The 24,704-nt window shown below is 47.8% G+C and overlaps 1 protein-coding gene across 1 annotated transcript in view; it reads right to left on the bottom strand.

Moving 5' to 3' along the window:
* Positions 1–1,389: 1,389 nt before the first annotated feature.
* Positions 1,390–24,704, bottom strand: part of Itga9 (integrin subunit alpha 9) — a 289,334-nt gene continuing 266,019 nt past the window's right edge. The window contains exons 27-28 of the mRNA XM_051202213.1: positions 15,216–15,335; positions 1,390–3,907 (exon numbers count right to left, since the gene is read on the bottom strand). Of these exons, the coding sequence (XP_051058170.1) occupies positions 3,809–3,907; positions 15,216–15,335 (219 nt within the window). The 3' untranslated portion in view covers positions 1,390–3,808. The remainder of the gene's footprint in view (positions 3,908–15,215; positions 15,336–24,704) is intronic.

Below are 24,704 nucleotides of genomic sequence, written 5' to 3'. Positions count from 1 at the left end.
ATTCCTTCTTCAGAACCTTACAAAGTTCTTACGGCAGCCAAGAAATCATAGTCATTAACGCCGGGATCATTTGAAGCCATTTTCTTTTGTTTTATTCCAAACACATATTTTTGTAAACCTGGCATTTCCCAAACAGTGCACGTGAGCTAGAGGTGACTGGAACACACATGACAACATTAAGGAGGCACAGCCCTCCCATACCAAACCCTCTTGGATAGTGTGCATACCTCAATAAAGCTTTTGACGTGCTGACAGTGGGGTGGGGTGGGGGTGGGGGACGCCTGCCATGCAACAAACCACTCAGAAAGCTTAAACTCACCCTGCCAGTCACACCGTACACACCAGCATCAGACAAAGCAAACCAAGCCGCACAGAAGAGAAACCCAGGCCAGCTGTAGAGAACTTCACACCAGGCCAGGAGATGCTCTCAAGGCGCCTCCCCCCCCCCCGTGCTGAAGACTCAGAAGACATTCTAGAAGGCTCCTTTGGCCTCACTGGCTCTGCAGTCTCCCTTCAGCCATTACCCTAGAAAACACTGTGCATTTCACCGCTCCGTGTACCAAAGCCCACATCTATTGGAATTCTGTGTTCTCTGGGAATTGTGAAATGAAACTCAGCCTCTGGTTTTGTTTACTAAAGGGATGGCTCCCCCAGTGCTTTGCATATGTTGGGCAAACACTCTGTGACTGAGCTGTCCGTCCCTCAACGATAATGCCCTGTAGTAAGTACCTCCATGTTTCAGAAACTGGGCACTTCCTCTCCTAGGCGAATGTCCCCCAGGCAATCAGCTATAACCCTGCCTTCACCTTAAATAAACGTGAGTGAATAACGTTTCCACGCCCACCACACTGGGGCTCAACAGGCAGCACACCACATAGGTTGGTCACTGGGGTGGCCCAGGAGCGTGGCTGCTGTTTGCTGAGAATTATCTTGCCTTCATCTTTAACAAAGTAGGTTACACCAAAATGGTGTGGGGGACTTCATGCAGCCTGCCAAATGTCTGGGCACTGAGATTCCTTCCCGGAGCACTGCCCCAGACGGCAGTGACAGGTCACAGGGTGTGCACTGGTCAGCCAGCACAAAGTCAACTACTCAGGTGCCTCTCGCTAGAGTTCCTGTGCTCCTACATTGCATGACCTCTTCATGGCAGGGACTCGCCTTGGCGATGCTCCTGACTTTTCCTGAGTCCTAGGTAAACTGGGAAGAGAGGCACTTTTTTTTTTTTTTTTTTTTTTTTTTTAAGGGACATTGCTTTAACCATCTTAAAAAAAAAAAAAAAAAAAACAAGCATCTTTTTTCATATTAAAAACAAAAACAGAACAAACAAAAACCCCAACACTTTAGTACAGTCCGTAGAGCTGGTTCACACCATGGAAGACACATCTGAAAAAAATGGAACCAGACAAATGGTAATGCCAGTGAGAATTTAGAATGAATGTCTGCAGGGTTTCCACAGGGGATTCAGAGGCAAGACCTTACAATGGACTATCCTGTCGGATTTTAAAAAAGAATGTTCTAGAGAGAGGTAACAGGGACATATCAACACACCTGCCCACTTTACCTGATAGCTTAAAAGAAGCCAGAGTGAAGATGCTGGATACTCAGTTGAGAGAATTCTTAGACAGGGATGACTCCCTCCTCTGCCTGGGTGCCACGCAGCCACACGCTACCTCTCACACCACCTGGCATTCAGCATTACCAGATAGGCAAAGATGCTTCCTATGGTGGCTGTTAGGACCATGTATTTTCTTAAATTCAGCCTCATGGACTTGTAGTGACTTAGCGACATGTGACTGCCCATGAGGGTTTGCCATTCACGACAGATCCCAGCTGCTGCGTCTGCCCTTCCTCCCTGTCCACTTTCTCGGGTGTGGCTGACCCTGATGAAACCATGCCCTCTGCAGGAAGCAGGCCGGTGGGGACAGATGCATTTGGCTGAACCTGCAGATGATCTCACCATCTAAGAATCTCACATGATTTTATTAAAGGAAACTATGACATGATTCACACATCATCATCATAGGACAGCTGCAAATGGGGCTCATGGAGAATCCACACTCCACACCTACTGTGGGATGGCTGACTACCCCGAGGCTGTGTTCTCTGGGGGGGGGGTCAGCAGTGTCCTGCACAGTGCTGGACCCACAGTCCAGGCTGTACGTGGCTGGTAAAGCCAAGACTTCTTTCCTAAATTTTTTTGATAAAATTTATGACCTGGGTGTGCACTGGTTTCCTGGACTGCCCCAGCCTTACAGTGACCCCTGTCTCCATTCCAGAGTCAGAGGCAACATTTGGCTTCTAGAACTAGCTTTGACTTGTGGCTTTTTGGGTTTCTCAATGCTGGAGTTACCATTCACTTGCTGGGGAGAGGGGAACACCACAGCTCTTGGTTCAGAGTCCTTTGCATGATTTCTGCATTTCTCCAGTTGAAGATGCCCGAGAAGCTGTCCTCTAGAGGACAGAATCATCTTGTCAGCAACTACAAAGGGCAGAAAGTTTACATCCCCAGCAGGCAAGGGACCACAGAAGCCCGGTTTCCTGACATCTAGTCAGGGTACTCTGAGCCTAATTTGCCGACCAGATCTAATTGGGCTGAAGCCACCTTGTGGATCATTCCCTAAAGTGACATTGTTTCTTGGGGTCCCCTACTCTCCTGTATTCTATTCCCTACTTCTTCACTGCTAGCTTCTGGGAAAACTTCCTCAATAACTTACTTGCACCCAAGTCTTTATTCCAGGGTTTGACTCTTGAGAATCCCACCTAAGACATAAACATAATTCAAGTGGGGCTATCCTCTCTGGGAAGGAGTCTGCAATACCACCATTTGGGGACAGTAAGAGTGACAGAGTAAATGGAGATCCTTGAACTGAAGTTACATCACAAGGTGACACTTTACACACACACAGTCACAGACACAGGTCTTTGCTGAGAGAGCACAGCTTCAGTCCTGGGCTTTGAATCGGGATGAGATGTTATCCTGAGGTTGACCAGTTGTCTATGCCACACTTGCTGACTCCCGAGGGAGGAGAGTGAAGTGCCTGGTGCATGCAATAGGGTGGGACCGAGCATCTGCAGTGAGGAAACCAGGGTTTTCATCCCAGCTCTCGTTGGGAATCTCCCAGCGAGAGGTCCGTAAGGGAAAGCACTGATACTTCTTCAAGTGCTCGGAACTTGACTCCAGGTGCTAACAGTGGGAAGTGTCTTAGGTGGTCTCGCCAGAACCATGGTGCTTTTGTAGTATTCCCAGCTTGGCGGATTCATTTCTTGAGGTCTCTTTTGTTTATTTTATCTGCATTTTTTTTTTCAAACAGCAAGTTCCAAAGTACAATAAGTCCTTCCTCTTTTAAAATTTGTATGCAGGTACATATATGTCCAAGATTTCAGTGCTTGAGTGAATTATAGAACTATTTAATAGAAACAATAAAACATCGATACAAATATAAAGACACGATCAATATAAAAGGCTTACGTTTATAAAAAATACTTTTAGGTAACAGTTTTCCCCTGAGGGTTGACCACGCAATGTTGTATCCATAAATATTGCTTTGCTCTGTAGCTTGTCTTTCCGAAGCTCTGAGTTTGTTTGTAAGGGGAAGTGGTGGTGGCCCCAGTCATGTGACCTGGCTGGAGGTGACCATCTCAGGTCGGCACCGGGCTTGACAGAATGAGGAAGAGAACAGCATCAGTGGGGCCTCCGAAAAATCTGGAGAAGATTTCTTTCTTCCAAATATGGAAGATACAAAGATCAGGGACCACAGGCTGGTGATGGGAACATGAGGGCATCACGTGACTGGCACGGCACGGCGGGTCACTGGTTTTTCTGGACCCAGTCCCAACCATCTTCATTCTCTTTCCGGTTTTTCTCGGCTTCAATGATTTCTTTGTACCTTCTGCGGAAGAAGCCCATCTGAAAGACAGGTAGAAGAGGCTCTGGGTTAGGTCTGGCTGGATTCTCAGGCAGCCTGAGCTACGAGGAGGCAGGACCCAGCCCTTCCCAGACCTGGGGAAGCCAGGAGACTGTTTCAGGCGAGACTGTTATTAGAAAACATACCAGCAAGAAAAGAGTTACTTGGGTCCACTTTTCAAACCACACTGACATCCTGTGGTCTAGCTCCCAGCAAGCAAGCTGTTCACCGAAGAGCCTCAGGAAAACTGTTTCCTCAAACCAGGTGCTGGGGAACACGTTACTGCGTGGTTTTCAAAGGTTTTTTGTTTTTGTTTTTGTTTTTGTTTTTTTTTGAGTGAAGAAAACGATAAATATGTCCTGGTCAATCAAATTTGGAAAAAGCTGCATTCTTCTGGACAGACCATAGTCCATAAAAGATTTGACCACTGGATGGGGTGAGCCAGAATTTCTTGAGCTATGTGCTGTTTTTTTTTCTCCTGCATATGTGTTTATGTACATATGTGTTTATATGTTTATGTGTACATCTGTATATGTGATTGTGTGTGTGTTTATGTTCATATGTGTTTGTGTGTATAGTGTGCATATGCATTTATGTGTGCATGCATTTATGTTTGTGTGTATGTGTTTACATGCTTATGTGTTTATGTATTTGTATGTGTATATGTATAAACGTGTTTGTGTGTGGAGGTCAGAATCACATGCTGTCCCTCAGAGGTATCCACTTTGATTTTTTTTTTTTCTCTGTGTAGCCTTGTAGATCAGGCTGGCCCCAATCTGAGATCCACCTGCCTCTGCCTCCTGAGTGCTGGGATTAAAGGTGTGCACCACCACCGCCTGGTTCCACGTTGATTCTTAAAACAATTCTCCCAGTGACCTGGCCCAAGCTTAGAAGGCCAGCCTGGCCAGTGAGCTTGGGGGATCTGACTGTCTCTACCTTCCCAGCACTGGGATTACAAACATAGGCCACCATGCCTGGCTTATACAGGTGCTGGGGATGGACACAGGTCCTTGTGGTTGTGTGGAAAGTATTTACCAACTAAGTCACAGCCTCAATCCTTATGCAAACTTATTAATGTCCCGAGAGACATCAGCCACCTGTGGGCCCATTTGACAAATAATGCTCTCACACAACAAACTTGTTAAAATACCCAGGGATCTCATTTCATCCTTCAGTCATCTAGAACTTCCTCTCATATCTGTGGCATTCCTGATATCCACCCTGGAGTCGACAGCATGGATTCCTCTTGGCTCTGCATCCTGATTTAGGGTTTTCTTTGCCTCTTTTCTTTCACCGCTGCCCTGAAGTTGCATCTGGTCTGTGGCTCTCCACACTTGGTAAGACGAATGTCTGGCTTATCTCACACAGTCATTACAGTTGCTGCTGTCCTGTGTTTAAGCAATTTTTTGTAGCCTGTGATGGTTCCTACTAGTTTTCAACCTGACACAATCTGGAATCGTCTGGGAGGTGGGCTTCTGGGCATGCCTTATAGGGGGTGACCTTGATTAAACTGACTGGTGTGGAGAGGCCCTTGTTTTTACAAGTATTTGTTTTTATGCGCATGAGTATTTTGCCCATGTGTATGTATGCATACCACGTGCATTCTGTGCCTTAATAGCTCAGGCCAGAAGAGGGCGTGGGATTTCCTGGAATGACAGTTATGGATTGTCATGAGCTCCTGCAAGGCAGAGAAGCAGCTGGGGATCAGGGATTCTCCTGTGACACCACCCATCTCCATTGAAGGGGACTCCACTGGCCTAGCACAAGATGAGGCTGCTTCCCCACACTGTCCAGGAAACCTGCTAGTAGATTCCAGCAAGCTCCACAAGGCTGTGAGTTTGAAAGGCAGGGAAGGAACAGAGACCTTCTGAGGACAACATGCAAGGGTCTGCGATCTGTTATGGTTAATTCTGTCAACTTGATTCAACCTGCAATCACCTGAGAAGAGATTCTCAGTGAGGGACTGGATTGGGTCGGCTTGTGAGGGTTTGTTTTCACTGCTAACTGATACAGGAAGACCCAGCCCGCTGTAGGCAGAACCATTCCCTAGGCATGAGATCCTGGACTGAATAAGTATGAAGAGTGAGCTGAGCTCAATCATGCACACACTCATTCCCCTCTGCTTTTGACCACGGATGCCATATGTTACTACTGTCTGGTTCAGATTCCTGCAGTCTTGGCTTCCCTGCAATAATGGATCATTAACCTCAAACTGTGAGCTAAAACAAACTGTTTCTCCCCTAAGTTGTTTTTTAGGGGGGTGGGGTAGAGGGCCTTTTTATCGAAGTAACAGAAATGAAACTAGATCGACTCAATCATGAAACTAAACATGGATATAACAAGAAAGTGTTGTTGGCTCCCACCTCTGGCTGCTGACGGTATCATGATTCCATCCGTAACCCCAGCTGACTGGTGGCACCGTTCAAGCAGACTTGTGACATTCTGCTTGTGTGTGTGTGCGTGTGTGTGTGTGTGTGTGTGTGTGTGTGCCTGCAGAGGTCAGAAGAGGCCATCAGGCACCTGGAGCTGGAGTTACAGACAGTTGTGAGCCATCTAAATGAGTGCTCAGAACTGCACTTGAATTCTCTGCAAAAGCAAGTGCTCTTAACCACTGAGCCATCTCCCCAACTCCAGAACAAGACCCGTTATTCATCCTAAGATGGAAACAATATGGCTCACTTCTCATGTGCACGCTAAGATGTGGTGAGAAGATTTAGAGCAGTTAATGTGAGGATGACTTGCACATGCTCATGTCATTATGGATGTCATTTTTGTCACCAACAAAGGGCAGGCACTGTCTTCCCCTGCAGATACCCAGAGCAGAAACAGCCTTGAAACCTCCACTACCCCGTCCAGCACGCCAGGGTCTAAGAGTTCTGACCCCAAATGTCAACCTTTGAGTGATTATGTACATGGGAGGCCAAGTTGCTATGGATGTGTATGTCTTCTCCAAAAGACCATTTGTTACAACTCAGTGCATTCTTGCGGCTAGAGAAGGCTGACTGTGGCAGGACAGCCTGTGCGCTGTGCACAAGAGCTCAGGGCTGCCAGATATCACAGACAGAATGGTTTACAAGGACCATTTCCCAACAGATGGCAGTAGAGGGTTTTATTCTAACAAACCCAGATGAAGTGAAAGCTACCAGGAAAAAAAAGGGAGGACTTGGGAATGACTTAGTGGTGTAGCACCTACCTAGTATGCACAGGGCCATGACGTCTGTTCTCAGAAACACACGCACACACATGCACGCACACATGTGCGCATACACACACTCATACACTCACACACTCACACAAAGAATGGATGAAGGATGAGTGACTGAGTGAGTGAATGTCAGTTTGCATAGCCACCACACTGTATGGAACCTTGTGCCGACTAGTTACTATCACCTCTACTGATCACCTAGCATGTAGGTCCCATTCCTTAAGAGACACCTGCCTTAATTGTAACTCTTCACATATTCCCAGGGAGGGCAGCAAGACCCTCCAGTCCATCACAACCTATCATGGGTGTCACATGGCCATTCCTACCAACTTCTACCATCGGGATCTGAGCCCCAGATGCCTGGGCATTTAGCAGCCTCCAAAGTTAAATATCTGAGGGGAGTCAGGAGTTCACCCATCTATGTGAGAAGGAGACCCACCTCCTTTCTTTAACCATTTTTACGTCATAAAATTATACAAACAGGCTGGTAGATGGATAGTCTACCTTGACAGAACATAAGGACCATAACCAGAGTCTTCAGGTAAATGCTGAGAATCCACATACACACATATACACACACTCACAAACATACACATACTCACACACATATATACACACACACACACACTCTCTCTCTCACATTCACACAGGTATACACACATGTATACTCACACACACACACACACACACACACTTTAAGACAGTATATCACTATATAACCCTGGTTGGTCTAGTACTCACTATGTACTAGGCTGGACTCAAACTCAGAGATCCACCTGCTTCTGCCTACTGAGTGCTGGGACTAAAGGTGTGTACTACCAGGCCTGGCTGAGAACCCAAATATTGAAGAGAAACACACAAATTCAGCACAAAGTAAAACCAAAATTGACCCTATTATTAACAGCTGGAGAAGCAGTAGCATGATGAATTTTAGTTTTAAAAAGCCCTTTCCAGGGCTGGGTGGTTGCTTTTGGGCTGCACCAGGTCCTAGGTTTAATTCCTAACACTAAGTACTAAAGACCTTTCTCCTAGCTTCAGGCATGATTGGCAGATTTTAAAGTAAGGTACCAAACATGATGTTTTGATACATGTATACGCCGAGAAATGTCTCCTATGCTCAGCCTAAGAACTTAGCCACTGTCTCATATGGTAACATTTGTATGTTAAGAGCGCTTCATGTTAGTCTTAGCAAACCTCTAGGACCAAATACAAATTTGCAGTCTCATGTTAAGGTATAGATACACTGGTAAAGCAGAGACAGAGAGAGAGAGAGAGAGAGAGAGAGAGAGAGAGAGAGAGAGAGAGAGAGAGAGAGAGAGAGAGAGAATTGTTATTATTATTATTTGTGTTTTCAGACAGGGTCTTTGTGCAGCCCTGGCTGTCCTGGAACTCCCTCTGCAGACCAGGCTGGCACTGAACTCAGGGATAAACTGCCTCTGCCTCCCAAGTGCTGGGATTAAAGAAAGGCGTGCACCATCGCAGCCTGGTTGAGCAGAGCAATTTATGAAATGCCTAACAACTTGCAAAACTTGATGTTCTTTTCTCCTTTTCAGGTCTCCTTTGGACACACATACCTGCTTTTATTAGCATGCCTGGGTATTTGGGAGGAATTCTGGGAAGTCTTGGGCTGCCAACTAAGCCCACCCTGAGACTTCTGGGAAATGATTAATAACAAGCATACACTGTACCCATCTCGACCCCACACTTCCACCCAGTTATTTCTCCCTGACCCTTTCTGGAATCTTCCAAGGCTTGCGTTCCAGGAGGGGGTCAGACGTTTTGTTGATAATTATCCTGTTTGCAAGAGAAACCGCCCTACCAGGAGATTTGATGACTAGCTTCAAGGTTTGTTCAGCTGGAGGTCGGGAGAAGCACAGAACAGTAACCCCAGAGAGTAGCTCCCAGATACCGCCTATAGACTAACACGCCGTGTCTCCAAGCCTGCCAGTAAAGTGGCAAAGCAGCAGACTCTTCTCAGTTGCCCCGTTAGGTGGGTGCTGGGTGAGTCAGCGAATCCCAGGGAAGGGATGAGAACGGACCCAGTTCTGAGGCCTCAGTCCTGGATTCCCACTTCAGGGCATCAGGTCTCTTGGGGGTGCCTCTCTGTGCACTGGCCTTTGGGTGTCTCTTGGATAGCCACTCCAGTGACCCTGGGCATACTCTTCCATTGGACTAGCTCTGGACCTTGTGCTTATGGACTGCTCAGTTACTTGGCTGTTTACATAGCACGTCTACATCTCAAGATGTTGGGGACACAGTATCCGACCAATATTTATCTCCAAATATAAACCAGCCCCACCACAAGACACTGGCACATGGTTTGTTTTTATTTTGGGGGAGGGGGGGTTTGAAGTGTGTGTTCATGTGTGCACACGACTGACTATATACATTCTCGAAAAATAGAGATGGGTTTTCTCAGTCTGTGTTGGAGGCAAGGTGGTGCCCTTCTGAGTGGCTGCTACATCTTACACATTCTCTGTGCCACTCTGCAGATGTCCATTGCTAAGCACTTTTGTTGTGAGTCAGAAGTGATGCTCTCCAATAAGAACCATGCTCTCTACGGAAGCTCTAGAATACACGGCTCTTGGAACGGTTCCAGCTGATGGAGGCCTCCAAGTAGCTCTTGTGAGGGGGCAGCCAAACCCTTCCCGCACCGTTTCTCTGTCACCAGACCAGGCAGAACAGGGTCTTCTTGGCAAAACAAGGGCACTCTCTTTCAAATCATCTAGTTTTGAAAAGGTGTCAATCAGGAAAGAAGAGGAAAGAGACAGAGATGTCCTTGGTTGAGGGCAGTGGACTGTCCTTCACTAAAGGGGTGGCCCGGGTGTCTGGCAAAATGCAAACAAGCAGGGACAGACTCGGGAAAAGGGTGGAGGGATTATGCAGAGGCATTTTCGACCTAACGGCCAGATGCCTGAGCATATTTCTCTCTCTCTCTCTCTGCTTTGCTGGCGTTATTGAGTTGAAAGTGTTTCTCAGACAGGCTAGCCCATGCAGTTGCACCCCTGAACAGTTCAACCTTCCCATAAACGGGCCTCTAGGAAGAGGCACCGCGCTGGGTGTCTTCCAACCCAGGCAGGAGCTGAAGTAACAGAGAAGGGATGCTTTTGGATTTTCTGCCTTGAAAGAGTTTCATGTTTCAAAGTCTTCCTTGTGTGGTGGTTTGGCAGGCTACTGTAATCCTCGCACATCAAGTTTAAATTACATTTCCCAGTGTCCGTGGAGGGCTCAGCTCTGAGAAGGCTGATTAGGATCCATTTCAGGGCTCTGCTTAGCTTGGGGCCCTGATGTGGATTTTGTGTAGGAGCCAGGTCCTTTTGCCGCCAAGCATGAGAGTCTGGGCCATCAGCAGGCCCTTTAGGAAGGTTCTGGGGAGCAGTAATGGCAGGGTCTAGAGGGGGAGGCCGGGTGGGCTGAGCACAAGGGCAGGGACCGACCGGGACTGAGCCCTGGAGAAGGCTTTTGTGGAACCCAAAGGGATTTCTGTTTCAGATAGGCAGGAACCCCACAGGACACATGTTACAAGGGTCAGGGGCCAGTGAATGAGATCAAGTATTGCTTGCTCCTCCATGCCATTTAAGCGCCTTTCTCAGAGGGTTTCAGAACAGTCTGAGGTCTGTTGTTTGCCTCTGCCCAGGTACTTGGGTATGACACCTGGAAGGGACCCCATGCTAGCTGCTGTACAAAGGCGTTGGCCACTCAGGGAACGTCAAGCCTGTGTGGATGGACTGCGAGGGCACTGCGGTCTTCTCTAATGAGCTTTCAGTATCACACCAGCATTTGTGTTTAGGTCACACAGTTTCAGGAGGTACTCTGAAAGGGAACTCGGGGTTCCCACAAGGTGTTTCAGTGGGTAAAGGAGCGTGTGGCTAAGCCTGACGATCTGAGTTCAATCCCCAGGACCCCATGGCCGAAAGAGAACCCATTCCTTTAACTTGTCCTCTGACCAATACATGCCCTCCCCAACTCCCCACAAAATGATCTTTTACAAAATTAAAAAATAGTAGAGGGGGATTTAGTAGATGTGCCCATACAGGAAGAGGGCTGACCTCTGGCCATCTGTTCCTCATGTGTTCTTAGAGATGTCTCCCTGTCAGCTGGGTGGCAGGAGCCAGCCAGCGGTGTCCCGAGAGAGTGGAGGGGGTTACATATGGAGTATGGTAATAAGCCCAAACTGGTGAGTTCCGACAGTCAGATGTTGAGCTGGACTTCAGCCAGTTGTCAGCCGGCTTCTCTGCACAGTGCTGTTGGTGTGGTATTGAATTGCTACTCAACACCCGCAATGCATTATTCTTAGGTTGTGTTTGTAGGAATCAGAGTTGACAAAATGTCTGTAGTCCAACAGTGTAGGGAATGTAGGTCTTAAAAATAATCTTTCATTTCACTTGCTTTTTCCAACCTCTTCTAGACTTGATATATTAGTCAGTCCTCAACAAAGGCATTTGTTTTGCCTAAAGACTCCCCATCCCACTTGCTTCTTCTGAGTAGGGGCCAGATGCTCTTATAGCCACGTCTGGCATGGAAAACCCTCTGAAGGCTATACCGAGATTTTTAAAAATTTAATCAATTGTTGTGTCACATGTCATTTTTGTGTGTGCGTGTATGCATGCCGCAGTATATATATGGAGAACAGTGGAAGTCGGATCTCTTGGGTTGTCAGACTTGGCAGCAAGCACTTTTACTGGCTGAGCCATCTCACCAGTCACCCTCTTTACTTTTAAAATTAATTAATTTAATGTGTATGTGTGCCTGAGTACATATATGTGCCTGTGCCTGTGCGTGAGCGTGTGCTTGCGTGCGTGCGTGCGTGCGTGTGTGTGTGCGTGTGCGCGCGTGCGCCTCACCTTCCTGGAACACTCAGACCAAATCCATGTTTGACGGGATGGAGAGTCAGGTCTAGAAGCCTTACATAAAGGTTAGCACATAAGGGAAACCAGCTGACAAAGATGAAGGCTGGAAACCAGAAGGCCAGCTAGAACAGGTTGGGGCCACTGCAGAGGTGTCTGAAGGTGACCTGCGGCTCATTCTAATGCTAAAAAACACACTCCCAGGTGACCAGAAATCCTGAGGTCTCTCAGCTAACAGGATTCAAGAAGGTAGACATCCCATACTGTCATAGACTTAGAGAAGATGGAGGCTCTTGTAACAAGTCCCCAGTCAACAGTCATCAAGTGTCAATAGCCATCAAGTGTCAAAAGTCACCAATGTTAACAGTCATCAAGTGTCAACAGCCATCAAGTGTCAACAGTCATCAATGTCAACAGTCATCAATGTCAACAGCCATCAAGTGTCAACAGCCATCAATGTCAACAGCCATCAAGTGTCAACAGCCACCAATGTCAACAGCCATCAAGTGTCAACAGCCACCAAATGTCAACAGTCATCAATGTCAGCAGCCATCAAGTGTCTGTCAACAGTCAACCATCTCCTGTGCCTCATCTTAAAGAAGATCTTGCCACATTACAGAGGCAGGGAGAGAAGTGTGAGAAAGCTATAGAGATCAGTAAGGAGCAGTCAGCTCTGTTGGGTATCAGAGAGCAGCATACATTTTGCCTGCATGTATACTGATCCAAGTACCAACAAGGCACAGAGATAATAAGGCATAACTCACCATAGGAGCCCACCCTGGACCCTCACCACCTGGTATTAGATTCATAACCATGATGGAGGATTCCAAGTTCTATGAATGATTTTTTTTTTGATGCAGAGAAGTATGTGTATCCTCTCCATTCCCTTTCATGAAGAACGAAGAAGGGCCCATGGTGCAGCGTATAACCAGGTTGTCTTTCAGTTCCCTCCTGCTGTGGAATGCAGCCTGTGAGTGTGCGTGCGTGCGTGCGTGCGTGCGTGCGTGTGCGTGTGTGTGTAGCTCTATCAGAAAACATGGTCTATCACCACATTCTCTCTTAGCAAACAGGACTAAAGCAAAGTGACATCAGGTGGGTGGAGGGTGGACGGAACACAGGTGATGGTGTCCTGGGTGGTGGTGAGCTCAGTGGCGTTAGCCAAAAGGAGGTCATACAGGCCATGAAGGGGAATGGGAGCGGCCATGGCACTCTCTGCTTTGTGTCTGGGCCCAAGTGGCTGGAGCAAGAGAACTTTCTTCTCATTCCAAAAGCCCACAGGAAGGGAGCTGCCTCCCCTTACCCTACCACAGGCCTTTTCAGATTCCAAACACTGAATCTTGTTCTCTACCCACAGGCCAGAGGTCCTCTCAGCTGGAAGACTCTGGGGATGGAGACAAGGGAGTGTTAAGAGTCTATTTGATCATGTAGGGCAAACAAAGGACAAGTTGGAAGATTAAAAAAGAGGAAATATTTGCTGTTGTCAAGTACATAGGGAAATGTAGACTTTGCTAAGCCTGCGGTGGGAGGCTTAGCATTTCAGGAAGGCAGTTTGCACCATGAACCACATCCCTCCATGACTCCATTCTAAGGACACAGTGAGGGATTTGTGCAACTTTCTGATGCTAAGGTCATCCGCCATGGTGCTGTTACAAGATATGTAAAACCAGGGACAACCTTGACTCTAGTGCTGGGGAACTGGGGGACTGCTGACTACAGAGTTAGCACATTATGATGTGGCTGGAAGTGGCCTCCTAACAACACAGGGAGAGGTTTGTGTCAGGGAACAACAGGCTGCCAGGTAGCGCAAGGATCTGCCATGCGTGGGTGTGTGAGATGCGGACAGCATGCACCGTGTTTCCTTCCGTCTCCAGGTACTCTTCCAAGGGGAGCATCATTAAGTTTAAAGCAATGGAGCTGATCATTAGTCTGGGGAAAGTATGCTAAACACACAGTTTCCCTGGAGTTTCTAGACTGTTTACACACTCTAAACAGTATTTATTGTATGTATATTTTTCCAGGCTGAGAGCTGAACCCACAGAAGCAGAGGAGATGGCTCAGTTGGTACAGTGCCTCCTGAGCAAGCACGAAGGTCTGTGTTCTGACATCCAGAACCCGTGTAAAAAACGCCAGCAGCCATGGTGGCACTGATTTACACCCCAGTGCTGGGTAGGAGAGACAGGCAGAATCCCATTTCCTGGCCAGCCACTTTAGCCTAATCTGTGAGCTCTAGGCCAATGAGAAACTGTGCCTCGAGATGACTCAGGGGACACAGGTGCCTGCCATCAAGCCTGGCAGACTTCCATCCCTGTAACATCCATGGCAGAAGGAGAGGAGGGATTCCTGAAAGTAGTCCCTCTAACCCACAAGTGTGGGTCATGGCACATGTGTACATACACGCATATGAGTATGTGAGTATGCACACATAGGAACTGAACCCCTGGCTTAACATGAGAGGTACTTCGCCTGAATATATGCTGAGGGTATGTCTGGATAATTTAACTCACGAATTGTCCAAGAATAAGCTGAGCCTATGAGAAAACCTTACATCAGAGAAACAGGTCAAGACAGAGACAATGCCATACTCATCACACTTAACCCCTGGATGCCATGTAACATTTTTTCTCTATTAATGTTATCATGTTTGATCACTGCATATGTATTGTTTTCTAACCCCAAAGAAATTAAGTATTTGGATTTAAAGCATCCATCCACAATACTCTAGAGACTGTTCCTGTAATAGGCATTTAAAAACTGCTTTGCCGAAGAGCACTGGTTATTCATTTGTGCCAAAGCATGGTGAGAGCCTGGCATTTCTGCCTTCGTTGTGGCTTCCTTACCTCTGGGCCAGGTTCTGCTTGTCTCTTAATGAGTTTTCACCTAAAAATCCACAGTACCCAAGCTTTGTCATTCCACTTCCAGGCCGAAGTCACAGATAACATTGTCTACAGCTATAGTCACCTTGGACTCTTGCAGACATAGTGCGATCGCTTCCCATGCAGGAGCAAACATCTTATGGGTACCAGGCTGATCTCCTGGAGCAGTATCAGCAGTAACCCTTCGGGATGGGTTTGCTTTTCTGAGGGCAGGTATGATGAGGTGATTGTGGTCCCTTCTCTCTCTCTAAAGTGGTCCAAAAGGACCCCCTCAGTACCTGTACTGTGAGGGGGAACCTCTTTCTAGGTTCAGCAGCCCTGGGGAGGCCTGCGATTTGGTGTCCTTGGTGGGAAATCTGCAGGCACCCGTGGTCACCAGACTCACCTTCCACAGTAACACAGCCAGCAGCAGGAAGATGAGGATTCCCACCAGCAAACTGATGGCGATGATCCACCCCACAACGTAGCCACGGGGCTCCAGATTGTGCAAGGCCTCGAAGACCACCTAGAAGTCAATGCAGAAGTGAAACCATGAGGCCGAGGGTCACCTCCTGAAAGGGCTATGTTATAATGACCCTGATTTCAAATATCACAAACTGAACAAAAGTGTGGTGGAAAATGTCCTGACATGCCACGTTCCCAAATAAGATGACAATCTTCTCCACCTTGTATTCTGGTTCTGTGATAAAGAACACAGGGTGTTTTCTCAAGCAGTGAGATTTCTCAGTGTTCAACTCAATGTGCTACCTAGCATGGAGTCATTTGCTCAAGACTAGCTTTTCCCAGTAGATTGCGGACCCCTCAAGGGCTAAGCCACTGTCTTGGGTCTCACAGCTGTGCCTACTAACCTGTTAAAATAATTCCTTCAAGATGTGCTGTCATTTCTAATCTGAGCCACATGCTGCTGCAGGCCTCATCTCATCGAAGCACGTTTGTTTATTTTTATTTATAGATGTGCGTGTATCTGTGTGTTTATGTCTACCATACGCATGCAGGTGTCCCCAGAGGCTAGAAGAGGGTTGGATTCCCTGGAGCTGGAGTTATCAGAGGTTGTGAGCTACCTCATGTGAGTGCTGGCTATTTAACTTGGGCTCTCTTTAGGAACAGCAAGGGCTCTGAACTGCTGAGCCATGTCCCCAGCCCCCCGAGGCACACTCGACTTCCGACTTCCGTTGGTGACCTAGAGCTGGTCTATGTCAGCTCTCAAGAGCCAAGTGTGCTTCAGGACACCCCGTGATGACAGTTCGCCAGATGGCGGTGGGAATGTCACAGCACAGGAACAGCAAGCCAGACAGCGTTCCTCCACCCTCTTGCAGGAGAGTGGGGACTTTCCCAGGCAGTGGCTCACACTGACCACACTCTCAGGCTTCAATTCCCGCGGGTCAGAGGGGTTGTCACTTGCACCCTCTTCTTCCAAAGGGAAAGCCAATCTGGTCATCTTCTGTCCCTTGTGTCTACTTCTGGAGGGAGGGGTGGGCCCAGTGACACGTGCTAGGGTAGGGGTCGGTGTGAACAGTTATCCGTGAGACTGTCTGACTCTTTGGCTTCACCAGTAGAACCTGAACCCAGGACTTGTCTTAAGGGAGATTCAGTGGAGCAGACATGCTCCTTCCAGTGTGGGGACAAGCTAGAGCAAAGTGCCTAGCAGAGCAAGGTGCCTAGAAAACCCAGCAGGCGCTTTGTGGGATGGGTTGTTTAACCAACGGCCAGGCGGCTTTAGGCAAAGTACTTGACCTCTCTGAGCCTGGATTTTTGCACCTGCGAGTCAGGAGCCTTCAACCCCTCCCTAGAGGTTCAGACAAAAGTCAGCAGACAAGGATCCTGAGCCAGGCTGTGAACTCAGAGGGGGGTTAATTGTAAGGTCCAGGATGCTGAAGTGTATCCTCTTGGCAAAGCCAAGCAAGAGGTCTGCTTTTGTGGATACAGAGATGAGAGAGAGTAGCCAGTACAATTTAGTCTGGCACGTTTTGTAAGAATGGCCGGTCACGTCCCGGGAATGTGGATGTTGTGTCTTTTTTTTTTTCTTCCTTTTTTTCTCAGTGGTCCTCTTGGATGTGAGTTCTAGGCCTTGGCAGATCAGTCTCTTCTATCCTGACTGCAATAAATTCTGTGAGTGATCTGCACGCCTTGCAGTGTGCTAAGAAACCACATCGTAGATTACAAACAAATGAAAAAAAAAAAAAAATCAAAACCAAATGAACAAAAAAGGGAAGGGAGCAAATAATGTGGAGACAAAGTGATCATCATCGCTCCACTGCCCAGACTGAGCCTCTCTGAATAGCTCCTCCCCCACCCCACTCCATTCCCATGTCGGTCTGCCCCGGTTCAGGTCCAGCCTTCACAGGCGCTCTGTCAGCCCCTCCCAGAGGCCCCCTGCCCTGAATTTGTTCTCTAAGAACGTAGGTCCCGACATGTCTCTTCAGGCATCTCACTATCTGGATGGCCCCTCTTCACTCTGAGTGTCTAGTTCAGGACACTAAGCTGTAACTGTCTGGTTACTCTCCCCCCCCCCCCCCCCCAGGTCACTGATTCACATCCCAGCCAGTTCATCTCCTCCCCACTGAGGTCTGGCTCTTTGTTTTCACTCTCTGGAATGCCCTTCCATCCTGGTTGTGTGACAGGCTCCGTAATGGCTTGTCTTAAATATGCTCACACTGTTTGACCTGTCAATTCTCTATTTGAAAAGGTGATCAAAGGCAGGAAATAAATACAAACTACAGGAAAAACAAAATTATGCTCAGAGATGTTGGGCTGGTGAGACGCCTCAGTTGCTGCCAGACATGACAACCTCAGTTCAGTTTCTGGGGTTCACATGGTAGAAGGAGGAAATAGACTCCCAAAAGTTATCCTCTGACTTCTACACATGCCATGTGTATGCCCCACATAGACACACGTGCACACAAGCACACTTTAAGTTAAGAGAACTGGAAGATTCCCACTGCAGAATTAAGTCACACAGATGCAGAACCAGACTATCCTAAGTGTCTAAGGCTGGGGAAACTGGTTAACTAAAGATTGGTTAATCACAAAACAGAACACAGAACCAGAACTATCCTAAGGGTTTAAGGTCATGGTGACAGGTAGCTAATGGTTAGCCACAAAATGGAACATCACAAGCTATTAAAAATGACAACTGTTCTATAAATTACATTTGTCTCTGTATATATTTGTGTGTATGTATGTGTACAGGTGTGTATTTATGTTTTGATATAGGGTCTCACTCTACAGCCCAGGCTGGTCTGGAACTTACCATACAGCTCATCCTGGCCTTGAATTCATAGCGATCCACCTAAGTGCCAGGATTACAGGTGTACACTACTACACCTGGACTGATGTGCAACTTAAGCATTTTATTAAGTTATTTTTTTAGCATATGGGCATTTTGCCTGCATGTATGCCTGGCACCATTCATAAGCTGGGTGCCCTTGCACCAGAGAGGACAATGCATCCCCTGGAACTGGAGTCTCAGATGGTTGTGAGCTGCCATGTGGGCACTGGGAATGAAACCCAGTTCCCTTCATGAGAAGCCAGTGCTCTCAACCAGCGAGCCATCTCTCTCTACTGCTGCATACCATCTTAACAAATTAAGAGCGTGACCCTTGAACAAACATATAGTGAATATATGTGAAGAGACCCACTATGTAGGGAGTCAGCAGGAGGGTAGAGTGGGCTCAACAGGGATGTCGCGGGGATGGGGAATCACGCTGACATCAGGCGAGTAAATCAGACTCAGAGCTGGCCAGAGCTCTATAGGAAGACGCGCTTGGGGTTATATTTTTGGTCAGACAGAAATTACTTTTTCCTCACTGATACACCCATAGCTTCTTCCAGAGCAGCCTCCCAGATCTTATTCCTGAAGGACAAGACTTTTTAAGGGGACAAGGGTCTGTCACCACACAGAAACCCTCAGAGGGTTAAGACTGTTCATCTTAATTCTCCTCCTGACTGCATGCCTGTGGCTTGGGTGGAGACAAGGCCACAAAGGGGAAGAGCTCTGCAATTAACTGACCACTAAATCTGAATGTGGTGTGCTCCCAAGGCCACCACAGGTGCAGGTTGCTTCTGAGGAAGAGGGTCAGCTGTGTATCACCCTGACTGATTCTTGCTTGCTGCTTAGGAAGTCCAGCGCGTCTGCAACAGTGCATGTACATATGTGTGCATATGTGTGTGCACATGTGTGTCTATCCAGATGGGGCTCTGGAAATCTAGAGCCATAATTAGTGGCCAGTGAAAGAGTGGTGGATTGGACATCTTGCCCCTCTAAAACATTGTCCTCTGTGGCTGTGGTTTCCTTGGGGACCAAGGATTCTGTATGTGTGTGTGTGTGTGTGTGTGTGTGTGTTCCCAGATATCCTACTCTTGACTCAATGAAAGCACGTTTGTGTGTGGAAATGGATTCTGTCTGTTAAATGGCAATGCTGATGATTGTGAGGGTGACTGGGAGCCACTGATTCAGAGTCGGGTGGGGCTCCATTTGCTTGGCTAACTTTCTTGGCCATCTCTTCCATGATGATGGTCACCACTAACTACTGCCCGTGTGGACGCACTACGCAAGGGGCTTTGTAACAAGATAACATTCGAGTCTTCCCAGTTGTTCAGGATGGACATGCCACGGATTCCCCATCCTTAAAATGCACTACTCACTTCAATCTCCTCTACCAGGGTTACTATCACCAGGCGAGAGTGTTGCCCTTCTAACCAGCTCCTCATTCCCACCCATACCCCTGTAATCCAGCATCCACACTATAGTTTGTGACTTTAAACTATGTACATCAGGGTTGGTGAGCTTGCAGCCAAGCCTGATGACCCGAGCTGGATCCCTGGAGGGAGAGAGCCAACTCCCATGCTCCCATGTGTAGTGAGATAGTCCTTCTGTGGCACTGACCACGCCCATTGGGGGGGTGGAGCCATGGGCGAAGTGACCTGTGGAAGGAGGTTGGAGAGAGGGCCGGGAAAAGCTCTCTTGCTGGCGTGACTCGGACAGGAGAGCATCGGGTGGAATCCCCTGGTGTTCATCTGTCTAGTTTGTAAGTTATTTCTCCCTGAATAAACATCTATTCGGCCTATTTGTTTATCCTGATCCTTATTTAACCGTAATACCCATGCGTTGTCCTCTGACGTCTACATGCACACACACAATAAACAAACAAACAAATGCAATAAAAATTTCAAAGAGGCTCAAAGAGACTGCTTAGTAGATCCAGAGCATTTTTCATTCTTCCAGAGGACCCAAGTTCAGTTCCCAGCTGCCACATGGCAACTCACATACAACTGTACCTAAGTTCAGTTCCAGAGGATCCAATGCTCTCTTCTGACTACTCCATGTTGACCAGGCATGCAAGGGGTGCACATGAAACTATACAGGCAAAACATGTAGACACGTTGTTCTTAGAGTTTCTATTGCTGTGAGGAGACACCATGACCATGTCAACTCTTGCAAAGGAAAACGTTTAATTCAAGCTGGATTGATTAAAGTTTCAGAGGTTTAGTCCATTATTGTCATGGCAGTGTGCAGGCAGACATGGTGCTGGAGAAGGAGCTGAAAGTTCTACGCCTGGATCCAAAGGCAGCAGGAAGTGAACTGTATCTCACACTAGGCACAGCTTGAGCATAGGAGACATCAAAGCCCGCCCTGTCATTGACGCACTTCCTCCAACAAGGCCACACCTACTCCAACAAAGCCACACCCCCTAATAGTGTCACAATGGGGGGGGGGACATTTTCTTTCAAACCACCATATACTTACAATAAAAATAAATGAATATTTAAAAGATTAAAGGATAGACATCATTCCGTGTGGTTCTCTGCTGCAAACGGAAGCTTCCATGGCTTCCATTAGCTTCCACTGGACGTGTATGGATTACACCCTGCCTTTGCCCTCAATCTTGTCTCCTGCCTTTGGTGGCTTAAACATGCCACGCCATCCGGTCCTCACCCAGCTTTTCCCTCATGAGCCAGGACACTTCGTCATACTTGGCAAGCTCATTCCTCTCCTACTTCCAGGCCTTACCCCCACTCTGTTCTGCTCAGGGTAGCTCAGTGGAAACAGAGCCCTTGCCAGCTTCCCTGTTGGTTGACATCCTCATTGCCCCGTGGTCGGTCCCACGGTGGGTGGTATGGCTATGTCCACCTCCTCCCTCGTTCTGCCCCAAGTGCCCAGCACGGCCCCTAACCCTTAGCAAACCCTCAGATATAGTCACCAGCTGACTAAATAGCAACCATTGGAAAGTATCACTTGTGTGTTTGGCAAACCGTGCTTGGAGTTTTCTCAGTATCTGATGGGCAGTGCTTAATTCTGCCATGGGGATTGTGGGTAAAGAGGAGGAACCGCCCATCATCTGATGGGACGGGGAGGTAACAATAAATCACAATATAATGGGGCTCCAGGTTAAAAAGAAGACTATGCAGAGGACATTTTTAACTATGGTAACTACCTCTAATCTGTGACACTCAAACTATAATTGAGCTGGGCAGTGGTGGCGCACATCTTTAATCCCAGCACTCAGGAGACAGAGGCAGAAGGATCTCTGAGATTGAGGCTAGCCTTGTCTACAGAGAGAGTTCCAGGACAGCCAGGACTGTTATAAAGAGAAACCTTGTCTTGGAAAACCAAACCAAACCAAACCAAACTAAAACTAAACAACAACAACAACAACCAAAACAAAGAAATAAACAAACAAAAAGCCTATAATTGAATAGCAATACAGCAGGTGGCACCCTCTGGAGGGAGCTTATTTGGCTGTGTTTGTGGATGGCCTTTTGGCTGAGGTCCTCTGGTTTGTATATCTGGTTGGGTCAGCACTGGAAACAGTGGGAAGGCACAGAGCACTGAAGCCACTGTACGCCAGTCATTCTTCTAGAAGCTTATTTGAACTAAAGAATAGTATGTGTATGAGGTGTGTCTGTTTGTATGTGTACTGTGCATGCCTGTGACTGAGGAGGCCAGAAGACAGCATCATCTCCCCTAGAGCTGGAGTTGTAGGAGGTTGTATGTAAGCCACCTAGTGTGGGGGCTGGGGGTTGAACCGAGATCCTCTGCAAAAGCAGTAAGTGTTCTTAACCTCTGAGATGTTCCTCCAGACCCTTCCAGGGACTTCTCACTGGTGGTGCTGAAGCCTTCCGACAACTCCAGGGAAACAGAAAGCAGCCTTCCCATGTTGTAGATGAGAAAACAGAGGCTCGGAGCTCGTCTGATCTCCAAGTTACTGAGCTAGGATGTCAGCTTGGGAGTTTCTGATTGCTACAGGGAGGCATGAAGGAAAGCCAGGCCTGAGCTGAAAGGAAGGGTTCAGAGAACGTGTACTCAATGTGCTGTTCTGGCCAATCTGGCAGGTCACCCACACACAGGATGCAGGAAAAGGCTTCCTTCCTGGGTCTGACATAGCTCAAGGAGGGAAGGCTCCAGTTGGGAAGAGGAGATCAGGGTCCAGGGTGCAGAAGCTGGCTGGACTCTGCAGATGCCTCACAGTTTACACAAATAATTAAAACAAGCCAACCATTTCCAGCATCTTTGCTTTTGTCTCGGATCATTCATCCAGAGTGGCTGGGCACCTTACCATCATGTGACTGAGTGTTTACAAGGCAGACGGAAAGGGACCTCCAGGCTGTGAGCCCAGCGGTTCAGATGCCATCCTTGGCTCAGCCAGTATGAGATCTCCAGCCGATCGTGTCCCAGACTCCTTCATTCCTGAGAAGAGGGGCTTAGAGGCTCTCACAGGGAAGGGCACCACAGATCTTCCAGGGACTGCTCAGGGTTAATCTCCACATCCCACATGCAGGAGGAACCCAAGGCTCCCTCCTATCACACTGAGGAAACATTGCTCATTACAGTACTTTCGTTTGTTTTGTTTTTCAGACAGGCTCTTGCTATGCAGGCAAAGCTGGCCTTAAATTCAGGATCCTCTGCTTCTGCCTCCCAAGCGCTGGGGCTTCAGGTGGGGCACCACGCCCAGCTCACTTTAGTTCTTCAAAGAGAGCGAAGCACACACAGCCTGGCGGCCATCCTTGGACAAGGTTTCCATGCTTTCTCATTAACGTGGCCGCTCGCCCTGGAAGCGGCCATCAGCAGGTGGACCATGAGTTTAGTCTACGACTCTTGCCCAGATGCAAGGGTGGCTGACTTGCCACTGCCCTTCATGACTCCTGAAGTACCCTGAAGGGACCAGCCACTATCTGTGGCCCAGTGTTGTCCTTCCGTTGTCCCCTCCTCCCCACGCATGGGCCACAGGGAAAGGTGGGCCCTGATAGAACAGCTGATAAGACCACGGCCTGGTCCCCAGGTACAAGGTTCCAGCATTAGCTGGTGACAGGCTCCTCCCTGACAAGGGGTCAGGGGAGCTGGCCCCAGAGCCCAGGGCATTGAGTTCTTCCTGTGGCCGCACCGAGCATGGCCCTGGCTCGCCACGTCCCCTGACTCCTCTCAAACCCTCACAGTGTGCTTCTCCTAATTCTAACAGCCCTCAGTTATGTCAAATGCTCGCTTACTCTGTTTTTTGCCAAAGTGGGAAAGAGTAGGTTTCCGATGCTGTCTCCAAGGTGGCATTCATTGTTGTGTACATGCCATGGCATGATCATCCAACTGCCTTCTATTATATGCAGATAGTAAGAGCACAGGTAAGAATGCATGCCACCCTCACATGTAGAGAAAGGGAGTTTGGGGCGATGCCCCCCCAATAACTAACAATTCAATCATCTTTTAGTTTATACTGGGGGAGTCTCCAGCCTCCTTTGTTGGCTGGTCCCCTAAAAAATGTGGGGTGCTGGGGGCTGGGGAGATGGCTCAGCAGTTAAGAGCAAGTATTGCTCTTGAAGAGGATGCCAAATTTGATTCCTAACATCCATATGAGGCAGCCCAAAACTGCCTATAAATTTAGCTCCAGGGGATCCAATGCCTTTGGCCTCCACAGGCACCCATAAATATGTAGTATATACATATCATTAAACATAATAAAATAAATCTTCAGAAAGTATGGGATATGTCTTAGTTAGCTTCCTATTGATGTGGTAAAACTCCAAGGCCTAAAGTCGGGTAGGGGAGGATTAAGAGTAGGTCATCTTAAACCTTGCAGTACATCATTGAGGGACGTCAGAGCAGGAACTCAAGGCAGGGTCTGAGGCAGAGAACGTGGAGGAGTACACCTCTTGGCTTGTTCAGCCTGTTTTCTTATACTACCCATGTCCACTTCATTGCCCACGAGGGACTAGGTCCTTTCATATCAATCAATCATCAATAAAAAAGATGCCCTGACGGGCCAACCCAATGGGGGCATTTCCCATTTGAGGTTCCCTTCACTCAGATGACTCTAGCTTGTGTTGAGTTGACAAAAACCCAATCAAACAAAAACCTAACTGATGCAGAATATTTGATGAGTCTTTTGCTTCAGGTGTTGGCTTTTGAGGTCAATTCACAGGGTGAGCGACGTCTCTAACTCTTCTTGACCTTTTAGTCCCTTTTCCTGGCTCACAAATGGGGTTAGATGTCTCCGGAGTGTATTTCCATTTTCACTCACTACAAAGCTCTCCCCCAAGAGAGTGTTTTCTAAGACCTCAGTGAATTTTTGTGGTTAGTGCTAACCCCCACCAATACTCACTCTACGGTCACCATAGAGTTTAATTTATAACGGTAGGAGAGTAGCAGCAATAACAACACATAAGATAGAAAAAATACAACACTATTGAATAATGGTACTTATTGATTGTGTCTGGAGTTTTCTATTAGTATTTCAGAATGTGGCTGACTAGGAACAAACCATAGAGCGTGAAACCGTTGATAAGGGACCCCTCTGAAGTGAACCCCTGCTCCCAATGGAGAGTTTCCCAGGATGTACACAGCTATGCCAAAATCCTTGTGAACACCAACGATGACTTTCTACCT

This window comes from Phodopus roborovskii, unplaced genomic scaffold, assembly GCF_943737965.1.
Source record: "Phodopus roborovskii unplaced genomic scaffold, PHOROB, whole genome shotgun sequence".
In the NCBI taxonomy this organism is placed as follows: Eukaryota; Metazoa; Chordata; class Mammalia; order Rodentia; family Cricetidae; genus Phodopus; species Phodopus roborovskii.
Note: the sequence above shows the minus strand (reverse complement) of the source record. Positions and strands in the feature narration are given on the sequence as shown.